Here is an 11,927-nt window from a genome sequence, read left to right on the forward strand (position 1 = left end):
CAGAACCTGTAATCCTGCGCTCATAGAAAAAAGCGTCAGCGGGCCAGAAGTTGTGGCTCCGGACGGCCACTTCGACACTCAAGTCAGAGATAGGCAATCACAGACAATAGACGATGGATAGGAGGAGGGCCAAGACAACTTACCAGACTAGAGAAAGAAAATGAGTTGGAGAGTTGAATTCGAATTGCCGTCGCTTGAGTCCGTAGATCCTTATTTATAGGGGTGGAGGTCCACGATCTTGAAGATATCAGTCAACCCTTTGATTTAGCCCACGTGAGGCGTGATGGGTGGAGGATAAGACCGCGGAGATGTGATTTCCGGTGATTCTGGGAGGAGATCTCAGACGGTGGCCCAGGCGGGATGTTTTGAATTTGAATGTCGCGCCTTGTGCGTAATGGTAGCCCGGATTGGTCGTATAATGGCGAGATTCCCGCAATTGTGTTTGGTTCATGTTGAGGTTCGCTACCGTACAAAGGAGAAATGTTGAGGGCGTGATTCGCTAACGAGTGTTGCACGTGACTCGGTCGATTTGTCCTGATGAGGTAGTGGAGAGTGGCTTTGAGGGTCGGTACCGGATATACCGATTTTACCCCTAACACTAACCCAACCCATCTTACCTGAAATCGGGTTGGGATGAAATGGGTAGGGTTTGGGTTCACCTAGGGAAAAACAAAAAATACAAGAAAAAAGCATAACCCAAAGGAAATCACATTAAAATTAGAGGACGGAGGTCGGGTTCGGGTCGGGTCGCCAAGGTGACAAGGTCACAACCCTAACCCAACCCAATATTAAATCGGGTTGGCTCTTCCCAACCCAACAAGAGGAAATGCTAACCCAACACCAACCAAAATTAGGTTGAACCTGTCGAGTTCGGGTTCCACCCGACCCAAATTGCACCCTTAGTTCTCCACAGGATAGAAATTAGGTTGGATAAGCTAGTCATGTGTTTCACTACCATGCTTTTTTAGTATAGCATTCCCCCTCGGCGCTATTTTGGCTATCTTTATTTGGATAATTTTGGGGAAATGATATTTACGCCCATTTTGATCACCAGGGACACCCAGCGTCACTGTATCAATGGCAAAAAGGAGGTTAATGTACTTTATGTCAGAAAAATCCAGTGGCTTTGATTGAAAAGTACACTGGCAAATGGGTGTCCCCGGTGATAAAAGGGGCGTAAATATCATTTCCCTAATTTTGGGGCAGTGATAAATCGACCCTATATATTTTAAATGGACCGCATATAGGGCAGTGCTTAGAGAGAGAGAGCGAGAGAGATGGGGTCGATTTATCACTGCCCTAATTTTGTCTTGAATAAACACCAAGCATTGGCTAGTCTGCCTTTATAGTATACCCTATCCATTCAGGCTGTACATGATGTGACCAGAAGATAGCAAGCCTATCCGTGAATATAAACCCCGGGGATAGCAAGCCCGGTTTGGATGTACCGTCACCCAAAAGTCTCCTCCATGTATCTCAATCCTTGGATTTGCATCGTAAAAAGTTTGGAAGGACCCTTATAATGGAAACATTGATTTTTAACAGTTCATCTACAGGCTGAAAATCCCGAACATGACTCATCAATAGTGCCAGTGGGCCCAAGAGAAGATAGTTCTTATCAAAAACCATGTGACTCTCACCTAATATTGACTCCTTTCCTGCGAAGATAAAATGGAAAATGTGTGGATTGTCACACGTCAAAGCAGACCTTTTTTCATTGGCTAACCGCATGAAGAATTAAACAGCTACTACCAAAATCAAACAATGATATCAGCACAACCATGTTTTAATAATTGTACCGTCCTAGCTTATCTCTTCTATTTCGAAAACACTCCTGAGATGTGATCCCGTCCAGAAAAGAAAAACAACCGTCAAAGTGACCGGTGATTTATTAGGGGTGCGACTCCAGTCGGGTTGGGTCGGGTTGAGGCCAATTAACCCTAACCCAACCCGAGATAGCATTCTCTCAACCCTAACCCAACTCGAGCGTCGGGTTGAGGTTGGTCAACCCTAACCCAACCTGCCTCCAAATTGGGTCTGGTTTGGTTTGGTTCGGGTTGGGTTCAGGTTCATCGGACCAAAATAAAAAAATAAAAGAAACAATAGTATAATCCTAGAAAATCATGAGAAAATTAGAGGACATAGGTCGGGTTCAAGTTGGATCCGGTTGCAAAGGCCTATCATAATCCGAAATTAAATCGGGTTGGCTTTTCTCAAGCCTAACCCAACCCAACCCAACCAAACCCTCAACCCTATCCTAATCCGAAATTAAATCGGGTTGGCTTTTGCCAACCCCAACCCAACCCAACCCGAGAAAATGCCAACCCAACCCGAGCCAAAATAGGGTTGAACCGTCAGGTTCATGTTGAGCCTTGACCCAAGTTGCACCCCTATGATTTATAGATTTTCAGAGTGATTTTAGGCATTTCTTGACATCTGAGGTCACTCCTTTTTTTTCCTTGTGCACTTGTCATGGTAGAAAATATTGTCTACACTAATTAACCAAATCAATTAGAAACTGACTTTCCTCAAACGAAATAAAACATCGAATCATCGGGGATCAACATGGGTCCTCCAAGCAAGTTCAGCTACATAAGTTGAAGAGGAGGGGGCTCCAAGCTCTAGGAAGCCCATTTTCGTAGCAACCCGTAATAACAAGACAAGATGCATCAGCGTACATAACAAAACACGATTGTGCTGATATCATTTCCCAAACCAGAAGTTATGTTTTTTCTAAATGGAAAAAGGCGTGCATGTACCAAACAAGTGGCGTAGATAATTTATTATGTACAGCTAATTCCCCTTTTAACGTGCCTTGCACGAGTTAGAGCCACAAATCAAAAGGCGGTTTGTGGGGCGTGACTCTCCTATTTGGTATTTACATCTCTCTCCCTCAACTCCCACCAGACTTCTTTGTTATTTCCGCCCTCTTTCCATCATATATATCGCCCCTTCTTCCTACCAAATGCTGACTCACCCACACCATGAACGGAAACGGAGCACCCTACGTCCTAAGGACCAGCAGAAAAAACGCCCCCAAATCCTCCAGACAAGAGAATGGCCTTCATGTTCCTCTTGTAAAACGCTTAGAAAAGAAGAAAATGGGAGTGGGTAAAGCTTCATTCATGAATTGGTCCATGGAAGATGCTTTAGATGTGGCCAAATACCACCCAATCCTTTGCATATTCGCTTTCTCACTCTTCTTCTTCATGGCTGTTGAATACACCCTCTTCATGGTCCCACCTTCTTCCCCTCCTTTTGATATTGGGTTCCTCCTCACTCAACCTCTCCATAGCTTCCTTGCTCCTCGCCCCGCTTTAAACAACCTCTTTGCAGCCCTCAACACGGTAAGAACCAAGTGATCTTTCTTATTTTGCCTTTCCAAACTCACCCAAAAGCTATTTTTCTTTAATAATTATCATATCTAATGACAAAATTTGTGGAAGTTCAGGTTTTTGTAGGCATGCAGACGACTTATATATTGTGGACGTGGCTGGTGGAAGGAAGGCCAAGGGCGACCATCTCTGCGCTCTTTATGTTCACATGCAGAGGGATTTTGGGTTACTCCACTCAGCTCCCATTGCCTCAGGTATTATTTGTTGGATATTTATGAAATATTTTATTTTATTTTAGAAAAAATCAGATCTTTCAAAGGAACACATATTTTTATGAAATGCTATTTCCATTAAAAAGTCAGTGGTTGTGAAAAGGTGTTATTTTAAATGAGAGGGTATTTTCCTTTGAGAGGTTGCTCTCTTGTCTTTTTATCTTCTATAAAAGAAGGCTTAGGCCTCATGCCTCATTTTCAACAATACTTTTCTCTCTTCAACTTTTCTCTCTCATTTGTTCAATGTATAGGCACACTGATGGCCTCGAACGCCGCTCGTTCTTGACTTAGGCAGGACATATTTCCGTGTAGCCACCTGTATGAGTGGGAAAATTAAAGTCTCCGTTTGGTTGCAAGTAAAAAATTTGTCCTATGAAGTTTTAATAAAATTTTCGTCCCATCCCATATTTGGTTGCTTTTTAGCACTAGTATTTTTTTACTCCCACTCTTGTAATGATTGCTTGTGTGGTGAATTTTTTTAATCCCACTCTTGTAATTATTGCCTTTTAATCCCACCAAAATAATCCGAAGAACCAAACCAAAAATAAGCTTGAGAAGAATTTGTTTCTTCCCAACAGTTCAAGCAACCAAACAAAGTTCTTTTTTTCCACCATAGTCCGGTCAACCAAACATGGAATTTTTATTTTACCGGAAAATTTCTAATACTTTTTTTTTCCACCGATCTCCTTGGAATTTTTTCTCCCACATAAATCGCAGGAACCAAAAAAAACCCAGCAACCAAACAGGGTAAAGTTTGGCTTTCTTTGCTGACCTCTTTTTCTCTCCCTCAATTCTCTTTCGCTCGTTCTTGACTTAGGCAGGACATATTTCCGTGTAGCCACCTGTATGAGTGGGAAAATTAAAGTCTCCGTTTGGTTGCAAGTAAAAAATTTGTCCTATGAAGTTTTAATAAAAATTTTGTCCCATCCCATATTTGGTTGCTTTTTAGCACTAGTATTTTTTTACTCCCACTCTTGTAATGATTGCTTGTGTGGTGAATTTTTTTAATCCCACTCTTGTAATTATTGCCTTTTAATCCCACCAAAATAATCCGAAGAACCAAACCAAAAATAAGCTTGAGAAGAATTTGTTTCTTCCCAACAGTTCAAGCAACCAAACAAAGTTCTTTTTTTCCACCATAGTCCGGTCAACCAAACATGGAATTTTTATTTTACCGGAAAATTTCTAATACTTTTTTTTTCCACCGATCTCCTTGGAATTTTTTCTCCCACATAAATCGCAGGAACCAAAAAAAACCCAGCAACCAAACAGGGTAAAGTTTGGCTTTCTTTGCTGACCTCTTTTTCTCTCCCTCAATTCTCTTTATTTGTTCTCCACAATTACTTTGTTCATCCACCATTACAATTTTGACAACATTATTCAATTCCTTTGTTACAGACCTGAATCACATCATATCATATCACAACGTGATTGATCGTCTTATAGGAAAGATCAACCTCTTGACTCAATTAAGTCTACGGAAGGGTCAATCCTCCTCTGAGCACAGAAACAGAGGAGGACTCTCCCTTAGGTGCAGGGGCGGAGGCACATAGAGCATGAGGGGGGCCATGCCCCCCCCCCCCCAATGACTTGCAAAATCTCTTTTATGGTTTTTGGCTGTATTTGCATTCTAAGCTAGTTTAGTGGCCATGGCCCCCCCAATGACTAATGAGGGCAAGTGTAAATTAGTTTGGCCCCCCCAAGTGTAAATTCCTAGTTCCGCCCCTGCTTAGGTGTAGTTGATGAGTTTGACTGACACTATAGGGTTATCTTATCGTTGAATGTGTCAGAAAGTCGAGGCGTGTAACTTTAATTTTTCCTAAAAAAACCATCTTTGAACAATTTGATCTATGTTTCAGGGTTTCTTGGGATCCGGCGTGGATTTTCCAGTAGGGAATGTGTCTTTCTTTCTATTCTACTCGGGACACGTGGCAGCATCGCTGATAGCCTCATTAGACATGCGAAGGATGCAACGGTACGAGATGGCCTGGACATTCGACGTTTTGAACGTATTACAGGGAATAAGGCTTCTTGTGACTCGGGGCCACTACACAATTGACGTTGCAGTTGGGGTTGGGGCAGGGTTTTTCTTTGATTCTCTTGCCGCCAAGTACGAAGAAAGCAAGAGAAAATCTCATCAATGCTGCAACCACAAAAGCGACAAAATAACCTCTAATTAACGAGGCCTATTGTCAAAGAAAAATCTAGGAAAACACATTGAAAACGGGGATTCCGTGTGGTAAAAAAAACGGAAGTGACATGACCGTTGAATTTTCCATTCTCAAAGTATATGCATTGCTTTATGGGGATTTGTGCACCCTTTGTCTTTTAGGACGTGGCTCATTGGTTGATGCGGTTTTTATACCCAAATAGGAGTTCCTTTTTTCTAGCAGTGCTAAAAAATCTAGTACAATTAATTGCCTCCAATATTGGTGGCTTTGGGAGACAAGAAAAGAAAGGTTGCCACCTTTCTATCTATGACTTGCTTGGGTTGGATTAGAATGGGTCACATATTTATTATTTCCACATGGATGAAGGTGGTCTCTATGCAAATGGAATGAATTCCTCCTTCTCTTTGATTTTTTTAGGGAAAATCATTAAAAAAATGCAAAGTTTATGTGAAATTGTGAACAAAGGGTATTGATTTGAAATTTATAAAAAAGGTCTTGTCCTGTGAGAGAAGATGGCTTTTAGGACAAATATACCCCTCCTACCTCTTTTTTCTTTTCACCTTTTTGCACCTATCCCTATGCACTTATTACCTTCTCACCTACCACCTTCTTCTTTCTCAAGGCTTTTCTAACGTGGAAAACTCAATGGAAGGGTTTTAAAGGTTGCCATTTACAACATGTTTGGTATTTATGAGGGTTTATTCATGATTAAACTTATCAAAGCAGTGTTACAAAATGCAAAGAAAATGAATTTTAAGCCTAAAACTGAATTTTGTTGTTTTTCTCATTTTCAAGATAAATCCATTTTCTTTGCATTTTTTGGATTCCAAAACATCAAAACCAAGCTTCAATTTATGGTTATCTACATGACACTAAGATCACAATGTATATCCCTATTATCCTTGGAATTAGTACTCAATTGAAAATAAAAATCTTTGGAATTATCCATATTCTACTGGCTTCCGTCGGAAGTCCGAACAAAACTTTGGACTTCCGAATGGAAGCCAGTATACATAACCAAAATACTGGTTCCATTCGGAAGTCCGAAGGTTTGTTCGGACTTCCGAACAAACGTTCGGACTTCCGACGGAAGACAGTCGGACTTTGTAGTTCGGTAATTGTCATATGTTAGTGCCTCATTTTGGTATTTTTTCGTAATTTTACTACTTTGCTTCCATTTCTTCGTAATTTTTCATTTAAAACTTAGACTTCAGCCACAAATCCGTAATGATTACTATTTTTTGCAATTATGTTTTTACTAGCCACATTTGCACTCCCAACCTTTGCATCAAAGGATGGGCCACAAGCCGAGAAGTTGCCTCAACGAAGGTGGCTAGCAAATTCCTAAACAAAAAAAGGGAAATGTTATCAACACTACTATATTTCGATGAGGGCACTCCTCACTTAATTAAAAGTACGGTATGGCCCCCCCATAGGATGATCCAAAGCGTCCATTAGATGGGCCACAGCCTAAATAGGTTGTGTCCCAAAAATCATTTCCATAGGTTGATCCTAACCCTTCAATCTATAGAGGGTAAGGACCAACCCTCTAACATTCTGATCAAAGGGTTAGGATCAACTTACGAAAATGCTTTTTGGGGCACAACCTATTTAGGCTGTGGCCCATCTAATGGATGGTTTAGATCATCCTATAGTGCAGGCCATACCATACTTTTAATAAAGTGAGGAGTGTCCTCATCAAAATACGGTAGTGCGGATAACATTTCCTAAAAACATCTTAAAAAATACGGCAAAAATCCGGGTGACCCGCGGGTCGACCCGGCCCGTACGGGCCCGGCGTGGGAACCACATTTTATACCTCGGAACCACTAGGGAACCACATTTTATACCTCGGAACCACTAGGGAACCACATTTTATACCCCGGAACCACTAGGGAGCCACATTTTATCCCTCGGAACTACTAGGGAACCACATTTTATACCCCGGAACTACTATGGAACCACATTTTATGTGCTGGAACCACATTTTATACCTCGGAACCACATTTTATACCTCAGAACCACTAGGGAACCACATTTTCTACTCCGGAACCACTAGGGAACCACATTTTCTATACCGGAACCACTACGGAACCACATTTTATACTCCGGAACCACTAGGGAACCACATTTTATACCTCATAACCACTAGGAAACCACATTTTATACCCCGGAACCACTAGGGAACCACGAACCACATTTTCTACCCTGGAACCACTACCGAACCACATTTTATGCCTCGGAACTATTAGGGAACCACATTTTCTACCCCCGGAACCACTAGGGAACCACATTTGATACCTCGGAACCACTAGGGAACCACATTTAATACCCCGGAACCACTAAGGAACCACATATTATACCCCGGAACCACTACGGAACCACATTTTCTACTCCGAAACCACTACGGAACCACATTTTCTACTCCGAAACCACTACGGAACCACATTTTATAACCTGGAACCACTACGGAACCACATTTTCTACCCCGGAACCAGTAGGGAACTACATTTTATACCCCAGAACCACTACGGAACCACATTTTATACCCCGGAACCACTAGGGAACCACATTTTATACCCCGGAACCACTAGGGAACCAGATTTTCTACCTTGGAACCACTACGGAACCACATTTTATACCTCAGAACCACTACGGAACCACATTTTATACCCCGGAACCACTAGGGAACCACATTTTATACGTCAGAACTACTACGGAACCACATTTTCTACTCCGGAACTACTAGGGAACAACATTTTATACCCCGGAACCATTATGGAACCACATTTTATACCCCGGAACCACTAGGGAACCACATTTTATACACAACAACCACTAGTGAACCACATTTTATACCTCGGAACAACTAGGGAACCACATTTTATACCCCAGAACCCCACAATTTCTACCCCGGAATCACTAGGGAACCATATTTTATACCCCGGAACCACTAGGGAACAGATTTTCTACCTTGGAACCACTACGGAACAACATTTTATACCTCAGAACCACTAAGGAACCGCATTTTATACGCAGGAACCACTAGGGAACCACATTTTATATGTCGGAACTACTACGGAACCAAATTTTCTACTCCGGAATCACTAGGGAACAACATTTTATACCCTGGAACCATTAGGGAACCACATTTTATACCCCGGAACCACTAGGGAACCACATTTTATACCCCGGAACCACTACAGAACCACATCTTATACCTTGGAACCACTAGGGAACCACATTTTATACCCCGGAACCACTAAATTCTAACATGTAACCAAACATGATTGTATACATAGAGAGAGAGAGATAGAGAGAGGTCAAGATAAACATTGCAACCAAACAAAGAGTCTCATAAATAGGGTGAAAAAATCAAAGCACAAAAAACATGAAAACTTAAACCTAACTGAAGCTATGTTTATCACCCAAATAAGCAATGGAGATTTGTTTTCCAAACTACAATGGCAATGGAGCTATATCACGTTGGCAATGGGCTTTTTTCCAAAAGTACAATGGCAATGGACCTTTATCACGTTGCAAATGGAGTTTTTTTTTTCAACACTACAAATGCTAATAGAGCTTGGAAACATTGGTAATGGAGCTTGGAAACATTGGCAATGGAGTTTTTTTCCAAAACTACAATGGCAATGGCAAGCTTCAAAAACCTTCCATGAAGCCTTGAGGAAGAAGGTGGTAGGTAAATGGCAACCTTCAAAACCTTCTCATGGAGTTTTCCACGTTAGAAATGCCTTGAGGAAGAAGGTGGTAGGTGAGAAGGTAATAGTGTATAGGGATAGGTGAAATAGTGGAGGGAAAAAAGAGATAGGAGGGGTATATTTGTCCTAAAAGCCATCATTTTTCACCTGACAACAAATTTTTTATAATTTTCAAATCACTACCCTTTATTCACAATTTAGACAAAACTTTGCATTTTTTTAATAATTTTCCCATTTTTTTATTGGTATTTTGCCGACTTTATTTATTGAAGCAACTCTTGGATTACCCATTTACGTCAACATATGATTTCTTCATACTTTTATATTACTGTGAATGTGCTTAGCTAATCACGATAGCAGATTTGAGTAAGAAACAGCTCAAGTGCAAGTTTGTTCTTTCAGAAAATTTGTATCTTTCCTATTGGGCTCTGTTCACTTGCGTTCCCTGTAAAGCAAATCCCTGGAAAACAGCCTCTCTTTTCTTTGACAAGACAGAATTCTAGTGTTCACTTGCTTTCCAGTGAAAATAGAATTATACATGTGGAATTTCTGCAATAAGTCATAAAATGACATGGAAAAACCCATTTTCTCCCTTTAGGGATTTCATTTCTGACAAAAAACACACGGATTTCATTTCACTGGGAAACTAGTGCAAAAAGAAGGGCAAGCAGTTTCCCTGAAAACCTTTTTCCTGCGTAAGCAAACAGTCCAAGGTAACATTTTCCTGCACAGATTCTCCGGATTTTTTTTCCTAATGCCACGTTAGATTCCCGGGAAACATTTCATTTTCCTTTCCCAGAAAAACAAGTGAACAGAGCCTTAGAAGACAGAGAAATTTTATGGTGTAGGGCTTACAACAATAAGGTCTTTGTACGGTGGCAGTTCCACCGTTGACATTTTTTGATCCAACAGAAGCTCCTCAAAAAGTGGTCAAATATCAAGGGCGGTACCCTACCGTATTGTTGTAAGGCCTTACACCATATAAAATCTCTAGAAGACAAAGAGCGAGGCCTTACCCTCATCTCCACTTGTTCTACAAGAGATAAAAGTAAAGGAGAATAGTTGTCGCAATGTAAATTGGTTCGTCCGTTGAAAACGTGTGTTGAATCTCTTACTATTCATCCTGGTTTGCAATTCGCTAATTTAAGCCAAGGTTGCGGGGTCAAACAAGTAAGAAAAAATTTCGGCAACCCGGATACGGAACGTCCGTATTTTCAGCTTTCCGTATTTTATGCATCTAGTATTTTTTCTTACACGCGATATGTCGATTGGTGATAGGACAAAGAGTGGGGCCGACTTATGATATTCTAGATGATGAATGTGCTTATTCCACATGTGCATGCAAGACTAAAAAATAAAATAAAAATGTAGTTGTTACCATTGATCACAAAAGTGACTTTCTGCACATTTCTCTTCAGGCGCACTTTGGTTGCGCCCACCCATGTGAAAAATGAAAAGCTGATATCTTGAATTTGGGACATTTGAAATGCTTCAATCTTGGATGCCAAAAGAGATTCTTGGTTTAGTGTCTCATTATATCATTCGCTCTCAATAAAATATATGACACATAGGCTGTGTCGGGCAGCTGGGAATATTTTTTTCATGATAAATTAGTGTATCGAAGGCCATGCCTTGCGGCCGGGAATTTTTTTTTATGATAAATCAGTGTCACCGAGTGGAGATGAGGGTGAAGTGGCCAAAAATCCGGAAACAAAATCCAGTAATTAACTTAGTGTCTCTGGTGATAAAATGGGGCTAGAAATCGGGAAAAGGTCGATCCGATTTTGAGTAAAGTTTTTGTTTCCTGACCTTTAGCCACATCTCATTGCCGTAGACACCTGGATTATATTTCCCAAATTCACCCGTATCTTGACTTGGGGACACCGATTTACCATGCAAAAAATTCATAGTAGCCAAATGTGCCCTAAGTGGTGAGAGAGGGGTATAACAGGTGGGAGGAGAGAGATTTGAGAGGGCACGACTAAGATGAGGGTGATGAGTGGCTAAAATTAAGGAAACAAAAAACTAGACTGAAAATAGGATCGAATTATTTTCTTTAGCAGCCACTTCTCATCCTCATCCCCATCCCATACGTGCCCTCTCAAATCTCTCCTCCCACCCGCACTACTCCTCTTTCACCACTTGGAGACACTAATATATCATTAAAAAAAAAGTCATGGTAGCAAAACCTGCCCTTATGCTTTTCTTCATTTGGCCATATAACATGTCACATCTTTTTTTTCTTTTTTTTTTAATGACATAGGTATCACCACCCCAGTTTTTAGGGCGGGAACATGTCACATCTTTCTCACGAAATAAAAAGAAATTTGAAGTGGGTCACTTGCAATCTGACCTCCCTAGAGAGATCTGTTACTGCTGCTCATAATACAAAAGGGGGCAAATTTATCATTCCCCCATCTGTTGTCCTAA

The 11,927-nt window shown here is 41.0% G+C and overlaps 1 protein-coding gene across 1 annotated transcript; it reads left to right on the forward strand.

The window, feature by feature from the left end:
- Positions 1-2,928: 2,928 nt before the first annotated feature.
- On the forward strand, positions 2,929-6,034 carry LOC143854132 (phosphatidylcholine:diacylglycerol cholinephosphotransferase 1-like). The gene is made up of 3 exons (XM_077363938.1): positions 2,929-3,347; positions 3,452-3,589; positions 5,467-6,034. The coding sequence occupies exons 1-3, from the start codon at positions 2,985-2,987 to the stop codon at positions 5,785-5,787; spliced, it is 822 nt and encodes a 273-aa protein (XP_077220053.1). The 5' UTR covers positions 2,929-2,984; the 3' UTR covers positions 5,788-6,034.
- The last annotated feature ends 5,893 nt before the right edge of the window (positions 6,035-11,927 follow it).

The sequence above is a fragment of the Tasmannia lanceolata genome, unplaced genomic scaffold (assembly GCF_043159265.1).
Source record: "Tasmannia lanceolata isolate RefF3 unplaced genomic scaffold, GAP_Taslan_0.1 ptg000003l, whole genome shotgun sequence".
Lineage (NCBI taxonomy): Eukaryota > Viridiplantae > Streptophyta > Magnoliopsida > Canellales > Winteraceae > Tasmannia > Tasmannia lanceolata.

Bases quoted from the DNA above. Each gene is read 5' to 3' on its own strand.
- LOC143854132 (XM_077363938.1), top strand. From the start codon at position 2,985: ATGAACGGAAACGGAGCACCCTACGTCCTAAGGACCAGCAGAAAAAAC. The intron at 3,348-3,451 runs GTAAGAACCAAG...GTGGAAGTTCAG, and splicing joins TCTTTGCAGCCCTCAACACG to GTTTTTGTAGGCATGCAGAC. The intron at 3,590-5,466 runs GTATTATTTGTT...TCTATGTTTCAG, and splicing joins CTCAGCTCCCATTGCCTCAG to GGTTTCTTGGGATCCGGCGT.